Genomic DNA, 19,142 nt, shown 5'->3' on the forward strand with positions numbered 1-19,142 from the left:
CATGTCCCTCTGCACACAGCTCTGTGCTCTGTCCTGGCCCATCTGAGGCCATGTCCCTCTGTACACAGCTCTGTGTTCTGTGCTCTGTCCTGGCCCATCTGAGGCCATGTCCCTCTGCACACAGCTCTGTGTTCTGTGCTCTGTCCTGGCCCATCTGAAGCCATGTCTCTCTGCACACAGCTCTGTGCTCTGTCCTGGCCCATCTGAGGCCATGTCTCTCTGCACACAGCTCTGTGCTCTGTCCTGGCCCATCTGAAGCCATGTCTCTCTGCACACAGCTCTGTGTTCTGTGCTCTGTCCTGGCCCATCTGAGGCCATGTCTCTCTGCACACAGCTCTGGCTCTGGTCTCTGGACATGGCTGGCTCCCAGGCACTGTGCCCGAGGCCGTAGCCCTCTCCCGGGGTAGCTGGGCCGCTCTGGGCCGGGGCCGGCTCGGGCCCAGCACAGGCAGAGCAAACACAGAGCTGTTTGCATGGATTTATGGAGAGGTCCTGGCAGCGCCAGGCAAGGGACAGAGGCTGAATCCAGGTAGAGGTCAGGCCATGTGTGTGCACAGAAGCAATTCTGATGACAGCAGTCTCAGCTCCCAAACTGCTGCTAATTTGTTTGTAAGCATCATGGGAAAGGAAAGGTTTGGAGGACAACGAGGTCACTCGGAGGATATCTGTAAGCAGATCCTCCCACACATGGGAAGCTTATGGGAGAGATGAGAAAAGTGGCTGTTTGCAACTTAACCCGTGGGACATGAGAGCTGGCAAGGCCGGCAAAGCAGAGCTTGGAGCTGACATTGCAGAAGCACATGAGAGATGATGGATAGAGTGCTGTGAGGGCCGGAAAAGCCTGCAAAATGATATGTTCACTGAAAGAAACATTGCCCTGTTTCACAGTTGCCTCAGACTACAGCAATACATTCTGATTTTGTTTCCTCTGAGAACACAAGCACATGTCTTTTCACTCACCTCAACGGGGAACCTCTTGCCGTTGATGCTGTGTTCAGAGCCATCTGATCCATTGCTTTGACCCCAGTGAAACTCCACTTTCTCTGCCTTGAATCTGCCTGGTAACCCGGCACCACTGACAAAATAATCGTCCTTCAACAGGATAGCAACTGCACACACAGAACAAGGAGAAAGAAACTCTTAGTATAGTTCTGAAACAGTTACAGTTTTTGCTCATTATATCAGAATACTTCTCCTAATGCAAGTAAAATGTTGGGTCATCATTTTCTTCTACATAGGGATTGGTTAAAAAACAGGTCTGCAAGTAATGTTGGCTAATTCTGGAAGTGATTATGAAGTTGCACAGACTACCGAAAATCCCAAAGTCCAAATTTTTCAAGGACATTTTGCCCTCCTTATTGGACTTCAATTAAAATTTAAATGGAAACTACATCAAAACCTGTTTAATGTGGTTCCAGAGAGTAATGGCTGATCATGGTCCCTGCCCTTATAAACCCCTCAAGGTCTGTAGATCACAAGAAAAAGTCTCCTGATTTTTGGATTTCCTCTTTCTTGCTGGTGGGGACCCCTGTGCCCTGTCCCATCTCTACTGCTGGACATGCTGGGTGCTTTTCTTAGCCATCCTGCTCCTCCTCTCTGTAAAATGGGGGGAGTCAAAATAACATTTTTGAGACCCACTCATGAGACATCCTCCATAAGAACTGGGTTTTATTACAGTAACTCTGATATTATTATTATGTGATTCAATGAGGGTCAGAAAGATGCTCTTTGTATTCTCTTTTCACTTCCAAAAGGCTTTATATTTTATGTAACAATAAACGCTGTAGGTCCAAACAGAGGGCAGAATTTTATGGTGGAAGCTGGTATATATTACGAGGGAGGCCTGTGGTCCAACCAAGATCTGATTCCAGCTTTCAAAAAATTCCATTCTGCCACTCTCACTACAAGATCCCCTTCCTTTCCAGCTCCTCCTGATTTTAATACACACAATTCCTAAAAATTACTTCCCAGAAAATTATTTCTTCTCCTCACAAAACCATTGCTTAAAAATAGAACTAAAATTTGATTTTTGCTCCTGTAAAAGTCACTGCAGACCAGTGTGTGCTGTGCCTAGAATCCTATGATTTAAGTTGTGGGCTTGGTTTTGGAGATTTTTTCTTTTTTAATGGAAATAGCTAAACCCACAAGGACTTCTCTGTGTTCTTAAGTCAACTGTGTCATCACAACAGGAACATTAATATAAATCAAATTTTATTGTGTAAGAAGGAGGATTTTATTCACATCTGAAAACAAACAAACAAACAAAAACTACTTGTGAAACAAAAATTACTTCTCTGTTGGTGACTCAGTGCAGGCTCTGCTGCAGGCCAGGCTTTGTGCCCTCCTCTGACAGTGAACTACAACATCATCTCAGGTGCAATTTTTTCCACACAGCTCAACTTTAAATGGTTTGTGCCAGAACCATCTAAATGTTAAATTGAATGAGATGTTCAGATGGTTCTAAACTGCACCAGAAAAATCATGGGACTGTTTTCTTCCATGATTTCTGCTTCTTTCAGCATTCCCTTTGCATCCAAGTGCTTTGTGTAGAAGGATGGGGGGTGCAGAACTGGCTATAGGATACAGCCCGTGTCAAGGTACTGCTGGTAGTCACTGTCTGCTTACACCAAACCCATGAAACACTGCTCTCTGCCTCCCTTAAAAAGCTCTCAATGAGCTCAGCAGCATTTTAAATGGTGAAAAATCTCAGTCAATTAGTTACAAATTCCATAGATGAAACTGTAGGACATGAGGAATACAGCAAAGCAGATTTGCATGCATCTGTTAAAAACCTCTGTGGAGATTCAGTTGCATCTAATAAATATTTGATAGTTCCCAAATAATTTATGTCTCTGTCAGGGGTCATTTTACTTGTTTTAGATGAATAATTAAAAGGATAATTAGGAGGATGTACAATCTGAAATGTTCATCTAATTGTTCATTTTACAGTATTTCTTACACTGCTGAGCTGTATGACACATGTTCCCATCACCTTCCCAGCTAAGCAGTATCCCCTTACTGCTAGGAGCTTCTCTCCTTTTTCTGTGACCCCAGGGTTTCAGGACTGAAATAACCAAACATCATTTTACTGGGCTTTGGGAGCCACTGCTTTTATCACAGGATTTCTGTAGAGTGCAAGGGATCAATCCCCAAAGGCCACTAATTTAAAATACTATATAATTGAGATTACAAACCCAAAGAAAGTGGTGTGCAGCCACCAGGACCACAATTGTGTGATGTCATTTTCAGGTTCAGGGCTGGTGTTGGATGCTCATCACCCCTGTGAGAGCAGGAATAAACCTGGACTCAAAGCAGCTCTTCCCCTGTCCTAGCAGAGTGGCTCTGATGGTCAGGACCAGACAGAGTGATGCACATCACATAGGAAAGATGCTGAACAAACACATTTCTGATAGAAATTTTGATAAGTTTCTCTAAGCAGAATTCTCCTGATTTTAGAAGTTTTTGGTATGAATACAATTAATGCAAATATGACTATGAAATGTGTATATCCTCCAAGTGATGTCTAGCATTAAATACTATGGCCAGCTACTCTAGTGATGAAATCAAACCCACATTAGCGCCTTTGCCAATGTAATTGTGCACAAAAGCACTTCTAGTCAAGACCTAAAAATTCCATTGACATTTTCTGAATGAAACGCTGTTTTCTGTACATTGTCTGCCCTTCCCCTGATAGAGAGTGGGACACAAACAAGAAAGAGCAGAACAAATATAAAGAGAATTACCTTTCAGAGCCTAAAAATAACCCATTGTTCTGCCAAAAAAAAAAAAAAAAAAAACCAAACCAAAATTACTAGGTCCTACAGCAATAACAATAACCCAAGCAACATATTTCCTGCCAGTTAATGAGCATTAAGGTTAAGGGCCTTTAGCTTTCCCAGGGACCCCTGTCTCTTTAAACCAGTCATTAATTGCTGAGAAATGCCCTCTACATCCATCACCATTTCTTAAACAGTTATTTAGTTTACTGTCTCTGTCAGTCTGCAATCTGAAGGTCTTGTGTGGCCATCTGCTCCACGACTCTGCTGCCAAAATGCATCGCGATTTATGGCACAGTCGGCCTCTATCTTCTACCCACAAGCCAAAACATCCTACTTGGTTTGCTGCTCTACCACTTACCACCTTAAAAATTAATGCCAGGCAAGTTTCTTCAAAAGGTCAGAAAACCAAGAAAAGGAATGGGACTTGATGAAACAAGGGAGGAGTCAGGTGCTCAGCAGAAGAAATCGGAGCTGACAGCAAGGCAAAAAGAGTCTTCATGTTACCAGTAAAAGGCGGTAAGTTACCAGGAAAAGTGACAGTTACTGTTGCTCTGAGAAGCAATAACTTGTCAGCAAAAATCCATACCCCAATGGGTGAGGAAATCAAATATAGCAGCACTGCTAAAATCACCCAGCAGAATGAAGCTTCAGCTTTCATTGCCAGCTGTGCCAAGACCAGAAAATCGGCTGACACTATTCAGTTCAACAGAACAAGGTTCTAGCTTCTACCCAACAGTGTGGCCAGCAGGACCAGGGCAGTGACTGTCCCCTTGTACTCAGCACTGGGCTCAGTTTTGGGCCCCTCACTACAAGAAGGACATTGAGGGGCTGGAGTGTGTCCAGAGAAGGCAATGGAGCTGGGGATGGGTCTGGAGCACAAGTTTGATGAGGAACTGCTGATGGAAAGGGGAAAGGGGCTCAGCCTGGACAAAAGGAGGCTCAGGGGGGACCTTCTCACTCCACAACTCCCTAAAAGGAGGTTGTAGCCAGACTGGGGCCAGTCTCTTCTCCCAATAACAAGAACAAATAGCCTCTGGTATTGCCAGGAGAGGTTTAGATTTAATATTAAAAAGAACTTCAAAAGGGTTGCCAAGTAGTGGAAGAGGCTGCCTAAGGAAATGATAGTCACCATCCCTGTAGGTATTTAAGAGATGTGTAGATGTGGCACCTGGGGACATGGTTTATGGTGTCCCTGGCGGTGCTGGGTTAGTGGTTGGAGTCAATGTTCTTAAAGGTCTTTTCCAGCCTAAATGATTCTATGATTCTAACATGGTTTCCTATTATATGTGCAGCAAAGTTACTGTTACAGGTATGGGATAGCATTAACATCCTTCTTAGAAGAATAGCACCATCACTTTTTCATTGTCTTTCTAATTACATTTATTTCTGATTACCACAAACAGCCTCTCTGACCATAAAGGGCAGGGTGCATAACACGAATAGATTAATTAAACACCAAATTTCTATAGCATTCAGCCTTGCCCAAACCTCTTGCTGCTACCAAGGGCAACAAAGTCAGGATTTCAAAGCAAACAGGAGCACTTCTCAGTGAAGTTGGGAAAAAAACCCAAGTAATGCAGCAAAACCCCCAGGTACGCTTGGTGGTGGTTTATGTTAACTGGTTTTGCTTTGCAGTGAAACAAAACAGACTCACAGTCTGCCACTCCATTTCATCTGAGGGGCAATAACTCCTGCTAAGATCCTCAACTGCTGGAGCTGGATCTGAGATGCTTGCTGGACTCTAGGCTGATGCCCTGGGTTTTAGCTTCTATATTTTTCAGAATCTCTGCTGCTTAGTGCGTAACTCTGAAACTCATGGCTCGGAGGTGAAGTGCCCTGGAGTTGATAGGTGTATCTGAGGTCACCTGTGAGCACAGCTGAGCCACCAACCCCAGAGCAGGTACATGCCCTGGGTCCAGCTAGCTGACGTGTGACAGGAGACAGGGTACAGGAGCACTACAGCGATGTGTGTCAGATGTTAATAAAGACAAAAATATACTTCCAATAAATAAAATTGAATTAATTAGTGGTTTAATCCAATTCCCTAAAAATACTTGACCTTGTCAAATGAAGAGGGTGGCCTTATAATTTCTGCTTTTTACGTTTTTAGATTTAAAGAGCAATCAAATGCATGCAGCTTTGCATATAAATCAACCTTGACCTTTTGTTGAACTGTTTTGGCAAAAATAAGCAGCACTCTTATGTGTGCCTGCTCTTTTTTCTCTAAAAGCCAGAACAGACAGAGCAGAAAAGGATTCAGTTCAGTGAAGAACACTGTGCTATAATCATATCAGAAACACATTAATAAGCCCCCACTACTCTGAGCAGTTATTGCTCTTTCTTCTCTAAAATCTTCCAATTTCTAAGATTTCCCCTCTCCTTCCCCCTGAGCCCTGCATCTCCACATTCTTTTGGATTAGGTGTTACAGCTTCCCAAAGCTGATAATTCAAGGTTACACCTTGAAACTCTTACACTGCCTTTTATTCTGAGGAATAACTGACTACCAAGAGAATTAGTTTAGACTGAGAACAAAAAAAAAAAAAAAAAAACCCCAGCAAAAAAGCAGCCCTTAAAAAAAAACCCTTAAAATCAATCTGCAGAACTAGCTCTGCATAGAATGCAGAGGCAGAGGTAGGTGGCTTCTACTGAAAAATTACATTTAAAAAAAATAACAAAAAACCCAAACAACAGAACAATGAAAAAGGAGGAGGGTGGAACATGGCTTGAATTTTTAATTGACTGCAGTCAGGCTACGGAGACAACCAGAAGAAAACATACCTGTTTTTCCTGTGTTTTTCATCCAAGTCTTGTTTGAAGATTCATTGTCAAAACCATCCAGCTGCAGCTCTTGATACTCATCTCCAACATGGGCCAGGTGGTCTGTGATGTCTATGGGAGACTGGTGAGACCCCCCACACTTCTCGCTGGAAGTCACCCAGTGCTCGGGACCATAGGTACCTGTTAAAAAACACCAAGGTCAACATCACACGGCTCAACAGTGCTGGATAACTCTTAAATGTGAGTGAAGCACTTAAGCTCCCCAGGTAACTCCACCACAGTTAAAATTCCCACGTTTGAAAGAGGTTAAGATTTATAAACTGAGGAGACTGAAACCCTTTGGCTTTGTGCCGTGTTCCAACTTTGCCTATGGCAGTAATGAACAATGGTCTTTTTTAAAAACAACTATTCTATTAAACTTTCTGCAGTTCCCAAGCTCCCCTCGTGCATATGTTATCAATTACCATGTTGCTCCAGGAACTTCCCTAAAGCTCCAGCCTTCATATATTACTGTAGCTTGTCCTTTCATTAGGGACAAATAATGTAACAGACACACATTAACTTGAGTTCTTGTAATAGTATGCTTAGATATGATCTTCATTAATGATCTCATTTATTTTGGAGGTTTTGAAACCAGAAAAGATTAAAAGAAAGAATTAAACCAAATGTATGTTAGTAAATCTGAAGAAAACAACAATGGAAAAAAAATTACTCTGGAAGAAGTAAACAGGACAATGACCTGTCAGGAATACACAGTAAATTTCTTTTGTTGCTACTCTTGCATGAGTTTTCTGGTTTTGATGAATAATTAAAATAATATGGAAAAGTAAGAGGTCTGAGGCAAAGACCTTGTCATCCACACCACATACCAGGCCAAGATGTACCAAACACCAGGCACTCTCAGCAGCACACTTAGAAGGATCTAAAATGAATTTCAGATTTTTCTTATGACCTCCCTCTCCAACCCTTAAGTTGTATTAACAGAGAGCTTATCTTCCTATGAGTGCAAACAGTGGTTTAAGCTCCTGAAATAATGGCACAGATTTCTTATAAAGCACTTGCTGCTCACAGCTCTTGAAGTGCTTTACAGCAGGAATCAGCTACATTATTCTCATGTAAAGACAGGGAAATTGATGGCTGAGAAGGGAAGCAATTTGCCCAAGCTCAACTACCAAAACCAAGTTATAACCCAGGGCTGAACTCTGCTCTCCTGAGAGTCCTGATGTCACAGCTGTGTCACACCTCTCTACTACACAGTCAGCAGGTCTGCTCAGGAGGCAGCCAGCAGGAAACGATGCACCAACGTGCATTTATTGAGAAGCATATGTGTATTCAATTAGCAGCATCCAAAGCCAGCAGCTGGGAAGGTCAGTTTCTTGGCCCCTGGGTTTTAATCTGCCTAGTTGCAAAGTGCATTCGTGCTCCCTTCTCATGAGCTGATGCAGGACACTTAATCAATAGCAAGATTTTGCTATACTCACCACACGCAAATGCTGTCTGGTACCCAAACTACAATAAGAAAATTTTACTTTCAAGTACAATCAGGCAAAATTGCAATGTAGTTTAAAAATCATTTACATCATCTGTCCGGGTTAAAAATCAGGATTTTTTATCTCGGGTTTCTTGGGGTTCAACTTATATTGTCAGCAAGAGCTGCCTTCAGTTATTTCCCAGTGTACCACAACTAAGAAGAGAATTATTAAAACCCCTACCTGCGGGAAGACAAATGTCTTCCACTCAAACACAGCTATTTTTCCCCAATCAGATGCTCTTGCTAATTGGTTTGTAGTGAGTTAATTGGAAATTCAGATTTACTTTATATATAACCTTGCATGTACCCCAAGAAATTTGGGAATTTGCTTTACATATTTAGCACTACGCACAATCAAACTCGCCAGCTCTCATTTTTTGGCTTTATAATAAACAAGGGGTGAGCTTTTCAAAAGCACTCTGCCCACAGAGGCTATCGCAGTGGTTTCAGCTGTGCATTCAAAAGGAGCTATGCACTCCAATTTTTCTTTTTTAAGTATTCTGGTGTCAATGAGGAATTTTTTTTTTTTTTAAGTAGGCAGATTTATTTTAACAGGGACTGTAGGGTTTCTTCCATGCATCTTGTCACAATTATTTATTTATTTATTTATTTAAAGTATAGCCAGCTCTCAACCTGTTTCCAGTGAAAACTGCCTTGTCAAAATGAATTAAGTAAGCCATAAGGGTAAACAAACAAACCACCATGTTGAATTAAAACCTTAAATGACTTAGGTATCTGAACTGACTCTTGCTGAAATGTAGTGCTACACAGACCTTTGTTAGATCTTAGTTTTGTTTCATTTTAAAAAAAAAGTTTGCTTTTTTTTCTTAAATTAATTTAAATTGCTTGAATTAATTTAATGGCAATGAATCTCTTTCAATAAACGCAGTAGCTTCACTTGCTTCTAATCTATAATCTAACAAAATAAAGCCTAGCAGTAGCTGCTTTCTTCATGTGACAGTGCATAAAATGTTTCCATACTTGTGCTGAATTGTTAAAGAAAAAAAAATCTAATGCAATGAAACTCTCAGTAATTCAAAACTTCAACTTGGCGCTGGCGCTGTGACTCCAAGCCTGATACCACAAATTACAGACATAAGACTAAGCTCGGATTTAGAGGTTCAAGACCTGCTAGTTAAAATCAGCCCAGGATTTTATAAAAGGTTAGGCTTGCCATTAATTTCTTTCACAAGTTTTTGATATGTAAATGACTACATGCAATGTGACCTTCACCATTATGGCTGCAGCTTGAGACAGATGTAGAGGCCACGACCCCAACACCTCCATTCCCAGCAGTGCAGAACTGGGGCTGCTCCAGCTTTAACAATGACCACAGAAAGGGGAAGGCAGGACAGGGAGGGAGGGGAGAGGAAAACTTTTGAGTTTGAAACCAAACTAAACAAATTATAGCTCCTACCCAGAGGAAAACAAAATAAAAAGCACTCAACAACCTATAAAATGTAATCAAGGATAGTGCAGTGGGATTCACAAATTCCCAGGTGGCCATCAGAAGGGCTCAGGCTCAACTGCCTGTTTTTTTCCATGGACATTCAAGTGCAGTTTCAATTAAAACTGATCTTCCACTACAGATTTCAAATTAATTCTTCTTCCAAGTGTCTCATGCTCCAGACATCCTTGCTTTGCAAAAAAGCCCTATATCATTAGAGGAGGAAATAGAACACTTTTTCCAAGCTTGCAGATATTGATTACCTATTCCTTCCATCAAAGCACAATTGCCATTCTGCACTGTATAAATCTCTTCAGCGTTAGACACTTTATAAAGTACTGAGAATTATATCATTAATCATTTGCAGTTACACCTGTCTTGCTTTATTGAATTCTTTGTTTTTTAGAACTTTAAATAAATGCTTTTAAATAAAAACATGACACTAAATAAAGACTCTGTTTCACTTAAACCTAGTTAAAAAAAGAAATCCTGTAATTCTGTGTGTGACATTTACCCATCTGAAACACAGGAACTTACAGCTATTTGTATTTCATTTTTCCAACAGTAAGCATGGTGACTTAAATCAAATAAAATTTCAAATGAATTTGAGTTGGCCTTTTAAGGCTGATAAATAATTTGATTTTCAGAAACCAAGTTAAGAGCCCACACCTGTGTTAATAAATAATACACATTTCCAGTGAGATGGTGGGACAACCTGCAGGCAAAGGTGAACATCAGACAGCCCCACCCTAGAGCTGGAATATTTAATGCAGAGGCAGCAGAGAAAGAATGATAACTGATGATGTTTGGCATTTTCAGGAACTGAAGTCAGAGTCCTGCCTCCAGGAAACATGGGCTTGGGTCCATCAGCTGAATGCCCCCAGTGGGGCAGCAGGGCTGGATCCCCCAGATCAGCCCCATGCGCGGCAGTGACTGCAGGGTGTGCGGGGCTGCAGCCAGGTCCCTGTGCCCTTGAACTTTGCTCTGCTGAAATCAGGGACCAAAGGGCCACTGGCTCCCAAGGCTGGAAGGAGAGTTGGGACAGGGAGCTCAGCAGTCCTGGGGTCTCACATTTCAACCCACACTTCAGGCCAGAGATGTCATCACCCATCCTTGTCTGAAACTATCTGACACTTTCTGGATTCTTTTCTCATGCAAAATCATTCTGTCAATGACTGCAGTAACTTTAATAGTTTTTTAATACGGTCTGGTCCTTAAATATAATCCAAGATTACTTTTTTTTCTTTTTTACTGTACAAAGCAATGAGCAGACTTCATTAATGAAAAACCATTAAAGTAATGTATTCTGCCAAAATCTAATTAAAGCTTGTATAAAAACTTCCACTTTTTAAAAAAAATCAAATATATTTGTTTTTCTCCCACAGGTGTTGTTTAAAACATCTGTTATTAAAACCATTGGCATTTCCTTGATTTTGCAGAACTTTAGAATTAATGGTTCAGCTATTCTGATGCAAACTGGTGTGTAACACATATACCTTTTCACAGATGGAATATAACAGAAATTACCAATTTTTGAGTAATATTATTTTCATCATTCATTTGTAAAGCAGTAGAAATATCAACTTTTTTTCCAATTTGTTTTCTGAACATTTTGGCAAAAATGTGATTTTAAATCTCAGGCCTGACATGGAAAGAGCTAGTTTAGGGGGTTTAATTTTGGAGGTTTTTTATTATTTGTTCTTCTTGGTTTTTAAACAGAATTAGCTCAGACAAATCTTTGTCTATATTCAGTGCATCTTTACTTTTCATTATTGAATGAAAATGCTAATAGTGATTGCAAAGCAATCAAATCCCCTCATTTCTGCAATTAGCTGGGTCACTTCATGGAGGCATCATATCCTATTATCTAAACATGGGAGAAAATTCCATGTTTCTCTTAGGGCGAAATCGAACCAGTTATTAGGGACCTATGGAATGAATTAGTATTTCCTCTTCAAATAAAAACAGAGCTCCCAGCCTTAGCTTGCACAGATCTGGAGGGGCAGCCTACAGACGTCAAGGACCACAGCAGGTAAGAAAACTTCTGTGATTTTCATAGGCTCTGGATAAATAGAGATGCTTCTCTCTTCATGGACTGGCAGCTATGACCTGCCCAACCATTTAGCTGAGCAACACTACGATCTCAATCTCTGTCCTACTTGAACTGCTCCATCACGAGCCAAATCTCAAGAAACACTGAAATGTCACCATCAGTAAACAAAATCAGTTCCTTTCTTCCACACAGAGAAAGAACAAGGAAGAGGTGCCCTTGCTCATCTACAAAGTAATGAACTTCAATAGCAGGCTGGATTTTCAAACAAGGAAAAAATTGTTTTAAACAAACAAGTATCAGTGAAATTTACTACAGAAGTGAAGCATTTTAAGATCCTTCAGAAATCTCAGTCCCGGGGCTCCTCTCTGTTATCTGGGACCAAAAAACATGAAGCTGTTGCTTGGTGCCAGAAGAACTTGTCATCACTGTTTGCCATTTAAAAGGAGCTGTATCAGTAAGTCCAGGAATGCACCAGAGAAGGTGCTTAAGCCATGTAAATAGTGACAGGAGGCCAGGCACGTACTGCAGATCCAGACTGGCTGGAAAATCAGCCTCCCTTTACCCTCTCCTCTCACCTCCAGTCCTCTCCTGGGAAGCAGAAATAAAGTGAAATCTGTAGGATGAAGTCCAAAGACCTCATTTAGATACAAGGCCAAAGAGAATGATTTGAATGACATTATCTCTTGCTGATTGATTTAGCATGAGGCTGCAGAGGTAAAGGTATAAAAATCCCTGAAAACCTTTATAAAAATCAGTAGTATCTTTCAGAGGTCTTCCCATTGCAGAGAAAGCAACCAGGTTGTTAAATCATTATATTAGGGGGAAAAGTTGCTGAAATTATAATGTCTTGCTCTAAAGTGATGGCATACCAAAATCAAAGGGATGGAGAAGTAGAGTCTGTAGTTAAGAGTTCACAGTGCTGCTTTGAACAAAGATTTCCTGCCCTGGGGGAAAAGGGCTTTTCATTTTATTATTCTCTGTCATCACTCTGTTTAACATGAGACACTTGTGCTTGCAGAAAATTCCAATTACTGCTTGAAAAATGAGACCGAATACCAAGAGCAGGAAAGATCCTGTGTTGCTGAGACACAAACAGGTCTAAGGAATCTTCAAGCTCAGTACAGGGAAGGTGTGCCAGTCATGGGAGAGAGAGGTGGAAACAACCAGGGACAGTTTTCTGACAAGTCAAAAAATCTGAAAGAAACTTTCCCTAAGAAAAATCTCTGATAAGAGGTATCTTAACCAGTACTTGTGGGAACAAAGATGGAACAAAAAGGGGTTGGATTTAGATAACCTTTGAGGCAGCAGAAGCACAGAAGCACCGATGGCACCACAGCTACAGCTACAGCACTGCCCAGCCACGGGGCTGTGGAAGGAAAGCTGATCTTCAAAACTGATGGTGTCAGTGATACTGTCACACTGCCAATGTGCCAATTGCAAAGAAAGGCTTTAAATCATGCTCCTAAATAGAAACTATCCTATAATGTCTGCAGCTTTTAAACTGAAAGAAAGAGTGATGTGCATGTTCTCCTTAAATTTTCATATACACAGATGCTACAGTTATTGCTGGATTTTTAATTAAACTTCCTAACTTTCAGTTACCTTTAGTGAAGTTTTTAATGCATGTTTTCAACCTTTGTATTTCTTAGTGAACTATTCTCTATTACACAGTCGCAAATGCAGTGATTTTTTTTTTTTTATTATGTAACCCCCCACTCATATACAGACTTTCTGCAACCCAATTTTGTTCCTCAAAAAAATATGAAGCTGCCATGAATCTTGTATGAAGCTCCCACTGTACCTATCAACCTGCCAGTGGCACAAATGTATGATAAATATCCAACATTAGGAAACACCCGGGCCCTAGGACAAAAATTGCAGGAAGCTCACAAAAAAGTGGAATATGTGTAATTACTAAAACAAGCTTTTTCCATAAACATTTCAAGCTTTAGCATTTGTGAGCTGAATAATTTACCACCACACAAAAGTGAAAATGGTACTAAGTTTAGCTGTGCTGACAAAATAGTTTGGGGCTTTTTCAGGGGTGTCTCACACAATAAACTCCAGATAGACTTGCCTAATGACCTGTTGAATTTTACAACCAATATTTCAAAATTATTTATATTGAGCACAGAGCACAACAATATCAATGAAATTATTATGCGGAACCCACTGAGTGGGAGGATAAATTGTGGTATTGAAAGTGCCTGCTGGTGGCAAGTGACTGAGACAATGCATATCATTATCCTCTGTTTTTTATAATTTTCTACATTTTTAATAAATGTATCTGACATCTCACACCATTCACTTCATAACTGTCAGAGGCCTTTAAAAACTGCTCACCCTGAGCTGCATATAATAAATGAGGTGATAACTTACAATATAAGGAAAAAAACAGGAGATTAATTTATACGAAGGCATCGTAAATTACCTTTCTTCTATTCCTATACTAGTTCAGTAAAGCTCTCTGAAGACTAGGGATAGACATAAAAATAGATTTTTTCCTAAATATAATTTTTAAAAGTATAAATCCAAATGGAAATTACAGAATGAAGATATATTACGAATCAATGCAGTAGCTCAGTGAGAGCACTTTGTGTTGCTGGGAGGAAGACACAGATTTCAGTCATGGGTGCATTGGACAGGTTGCATCCAGGCCAAGTTCCTCTGGAGAAGGGTCTCCCTTTTCAACTATCCTTTTTTTCATTTACAGGACAATAACTGTATAATGATGGACCTTGACAGGAGGGATATTTTATACTGCTGTACTTCCCCAATGCAGCAGAAGGAAGAGGGAATCCATTCTTCCACACCGCACTAGCAAACAGCTGCTGCCTCAAAAGGCTTAAACTGAGCAACGTAAGCCAAATGCAATATAAAACATCTCAGACTTGAACAGATGCATTCCCCTGGGCTAACCTCCCCTTCTCTCTAACACCTTGCTTCCTGCTTTCTTCTCCAAGGCCATCTTCCAGAGCTGGCACAAACACACCAGAAAGGTGATCAACCTTCCCATGAGAAAGAAAAGAAACATTTTCTTCCAGAGAGTAAAGATAAAAGAAGAAATTAGTCTGGTGTTTCATAGAATTAAACATATGAAAAAGCACAAGCTCATATTATGTTGATGTAAACCATGGTTCCATCTGTGCTACTCCAAAGAGAAAGCACAGCATGAACAAAGCTCTGAGAAAATAAATCTGAGCAAACAAGAGGAAGAAACAGGGCAAGAAAGTTTCCCACCCAAGAGTTGTTGGATACAGATGGAAGCTTCAGAGACTTCAGCAAGACTTCGTTGGAAGAAAAGGAAGCAAGAGGGTGAATTTGGCTCAGTGCTAATTACAGCCACCATTGCCAACACCCAGAGCAGGCAAAAGCCATGAAGACAAGCAGCCAGCTTGCCACTCTGTGCCTGTGATCTTACAATGGCACTGCAGGTGAAAGTCCCCGCAGGATCTGGAGTTGAAACTGGGGAGCAGCCTGGGAACATTTGCTGAGCTGAAACTATGGGAGACAGACCTCAGGCTGCAGGAGTAGCAAGGAAAAGAAGAAAATGAGCAAGAACAGTATGATGGGCTCAGAAACCCTTTTGTGGATTTTGAACCAGAGATCATGGGTTGTTTGAGGGCTTGACTGAGACCCTGCTGAAGCATCAATGCTCCCATGCTGCTGAACCTGCCCAGGGGCTCAGACATGAACACTAAATGACAGTGACAGTAACAAGCCATGACATTTGCATCAGGAAATCTAAAATTTCCATCTTGCTTCTCTGCCTCCTTCCCACCACCAGGAGCTACATGCTCCATTTCACTCCCTTCCTTTATAAAGGGAGAAGTTCACCTGTCTCATGAGAGCAGCTACAGGGATTGCTCAGAACTTGAAGAGAGCTATGGAGATAAAAAGCTGTGCAAGACTCAACTGCCCCACTACAGATCTTGGTGTCAGGGTACCTGCAAACACATTTGGAAAAAAACCCAGTTCCAGTTATTTCTCAAAGCACCACAGACTCGAGTCCTATTACTTCTCACATGTACCCTTAATAGGCTTGATCTCACCAAAGAAACTGCTAACGTAAATGATGCATCATTGTAACTTAATTACCTCCAATTTGGGTGGGTACAGGAACAGAAAGTACCTTTTCTTGATTCCCATCTGTTCCTTGTAACTAACCAAAGAAGCCCTCCCCAGAGCTCTGTCTCTGAAAGCCAGTATGAAAAAAAAAGAAAAGGAGGAGGAAAGACAGGAAAAAACTGTATATTTTTATTGAATTTTTGCAGGATGCAAGTTAATAAAACACCCACAGAGAGCACAGAGCAATATAGAAAGGGAATAAAGGGAGGGAGGGCTGATATCAATAAAACCTATCCAGAGGCACTGCTGAAAGTACTCGTCATTTCAAAAGAAACCTACTACAAAACTGATTTTCACTTGTTGCTTTGGTTCAGCTTTACAAAAAAACAGAAGTGTCCTAAGCAGAGGGTGGATTTGAAAAAAATAAAGCCAGAAAGATAAAATTATCTGTTGTTGAAACATGTCACTCTCAGCTTTTCAAAACCCCTTGTTGATCCTAACCTGACTAGAGATAGCCACCCGATTAGGACCACATAGTTTAATCACATCACAGAAAACTCTACAGTCCCCAAAATCACTCATCAAATCTCAACAAATACTGGCTTTGACACGATATTGCCTTTTTAGGTGAAAATCAACTTTTGCCCAGCTAAGTTCTTAATGGCATTTCTGTTCCAACAGCCTTCTCAATCCAGCTGTCCCTTTCACTAATATGCACCAGTAAAATAGCTCCCAGGAGAGCTGCTGGGAGATTGCTAGCTTTTACTTAATGACACATTGTGAACCCTGCCCTCAACTTCTATTAACATTCAGTCTATGTTTCTACCATTAATTTAAGAGGAATGAATAGGAAGACAATAAGCAGCCATAGTGCCCAGCCTGAGGTACTCCATCAGGCACTGCTTCTGTGGCTGACAACAGAACATTTACAATCAGTTTTCTCATTTTTGTTCTCTATCTGTCATTTCCAGTATGTTACACTACATGGGTTAAACTGTTCCAAACTAGCTTTCATTTTCCAATAGGAAAGTCCAGAGTTAGGAAAAATGAATACACAAACCCAGCAAAAAAAAAAACCCAAAAACCAAACAAACCCAAAAATCCAGCAAATCAAAGCCATGAAAGGGACCTAATATTCCTAGTGTGGATTTTATTCACTTACACTCCTTCTCTCCAGATGAGTTTTAGGTCAGTGCTGGAGGAGGGCACTGCAGAAGCCCCTCTCCTGCCCCAGACCCCTTCCCTTCTGCCAGCACTACCCTTTGGCAGGGAAATGCACACACAAACACCTGAGCAGCTGCTTTGGGGGAAAACCAGCTGCTGCAGAGAGCTGGCAGCAAAGAACTGCTGTGTTGGATGGAGTTGGGGGAGCACTGCAGGAGATTCACTCCCACAGTACCTGTGGTGCACATTCAAACACCAAATTAAATAAAAAACCCTAAAGATACCCTAGCTGGGATAAAAGTTCCTTCCTCCAGCACAGCACGAACTGCTCATCTAGGGATGGTCACCCCGAAGTGCAGCTTGCAGGTTTTGGGATACAGCTGTTCCCAGGCTGAATTTTTCCCAGGGCAATATAAACCTGTTCCTCCACCTCAGTGCCCGCAGCTCCCACAGCTCCTGCTGCCTCCCATGGGAGCATCTCCAGCTGCTGCCACCAAGGATGCTTGGAAGCAAGGCAGGTTCCAAGGGAAGGCAGCAGCCAGCTCTAACACACCTCCCCGTGCTCTGTAGTCACAGCAGCGTTTGGGCAGCCCATGGTGACACATACCATAGAATGGAATCTGGAGAGTATCACTCCACTGTGAAATCTGTAAGATATTGGATTGATATGGTGGCTGCAGAGCACATTAGGAGATCATCAGCATCATCATGTCTTTTGGAGACAGCCATAATTATTCAGGCTGTTACTTCATCTCACCGATGCTTTTGAAAAACTATTCAATATTAGCAAACTCTCACTAAAAACAATGTTTTGGTTGAGGGACTAATCTTCCTATCAGTACACAGCCATACCTGGGCTTATCTACATTACCAATTCCCTGCTGATTGAGTGGATTCATTAACAACACAATCTCTGGTGACTGAAATGAAGTCTCATTCTTCGTATCACCGGTGCCTTCCTGTTTGCTTTTCCTTCACAGTATGCACACAAGTAATTAACTTACTATGCTCTGCTAGCTCCTGACACATTACTTGGCATAGAAAAATTCACCAGCAGGTAGTTAAGCATGCAAAATATTTTCAGTCAAATGAACTTCATAACAAAGCTCTACTTAGGAAAAATGCAGCTCTTTCTGATACAATGCTAACAGACAGCACACTGCCCATCCCAGCAGGAGCTTCTTGGAAGGTAACGAAAAAATGTATAATTTTTTCAATTTTTGCTCAACACATAGGAAATTTCTTTAGGGGGGAAACCTGGTAAGCTGTAGATGCTCACTGAAAGGACAAGCTTGGAGATCAACCTGACTGTCCCTTGTGAAAGCCTGATGTAACAAGGACAGAAACAGGACTCAAATGGTATAAAAGAAAATGGGGAAAAAAACTGAACCATGCAAGTAGGAGATTTAATTCAATGCAGCATAGCTGAGATTACAGGTGTCTGGAAGTATGGAAAAGCAGCGCATTTCAACTTTTACAGCAAATTTTAAAAAAGATAAATTGCTATTTGAAGCATGAGTGCTTCTAAGGCTAGAGAAATGGCAGTGAAAACTCCCTAAATAAAAAATTGAAATTTATTGTATGCCCCACCTAATGAGTCCACTGAGGAACATGACTTGAAATATTTAAGTCGTCTCAGTAATGTCAAGGAGTAAAACTGGAGTAAAGTTACTGCTGTATTTAAGATTAAGGTACAAAGAGATGCAGACTTAGGACAGAAGCAGTGTGGGGATGCTGGGATGACCCCAGTGCAGACTGGTGTCACTGATGTGACAAGATTGGCACTGAGTTTGATAACACCAGGGCTTTCCCTTGAGCCTATAGAGATACTGCAGCCCTGTGGGGCTGCCCTCTGATTTGAACATACCTTAAACTATGATTTTAATCACCACAATACTTTTCTAGCACCAGAGGCTGGGAAGCATGAGATCCTCACCCCATGCTGCTGCAGTCCAGCCAGCGCTGTACAAAAACAGTATCACTTGCTCTACACTCTCCTGGTCCTTCCTTTAAGCCAATAGTAGCTGAAACTCCAAAATATATGCAACAAGACTTGACAAAAACCCAGAAACTTGGTTGTATAAAGACCCTTTCACAGTCTTTTTCATTCCAACTTTGACCTTTCAGAAATTCAATGACTGTATTGACCTGAAACACTGGAAATTGTGATCCTGAACTTTCCTTCTACATAAGGAAAAAAAATCCTTAAAAATCCTTCTGAAGTCCTGGAATATGAAACTGTTCTTCTCCTCAGTTTTTTTTCCCCCAGAAGACATTTGTTTCTTTCTCCTTCACATGCCACAAGGCATGAACCTTTTCCA

The 19,142-nt window shown here is 41.2% G+C and overlaps 1 protein-coding gene across 1 annotated transcript in view; it reads right to left on the minus strand.

The window, feature by feature from the left end:
- PTPRG (protein tyrosine phosphatase receptor type G) overlaps nucleotides 1-19,142 on the minus strand; it is a 387,945-nt gene that overhangs the window by 172,852 nt on the left and 195,951 nt on the right. Inside the window, exons 3-4 of the mRNA XM_062500771.1 lie at nucleotides 6,559-6,738; nucleotides 961-1,109 (exon numbers count right to left, since the gene is read on the minus strand). Of these exons, the coding sequence (XP_062356755.1) occupies nucleotides 961-1,109; nucleotides 6,559-6,738 (329 nt within the window). The remainder of the gene's footprint in view (nucleotides 1-960; nucleotides 1,110-6,558; nucleotides 6,739-19,142) is intronic.

This window comes from Cinclus cinclus, chromosome 12, assembly GCF_963662255.1.
Source record: "Cinclus cinclus chromosome 12, bCinCin1.1, whole genome shotgun sequence".
Classification (NCBI taxonomy): domain Eukaryota; kingdom Metazoa; phylum Chordata; class Aves; order Passeriformes; family Cinclidae; genus Cinclus; species Cinclus cinclus.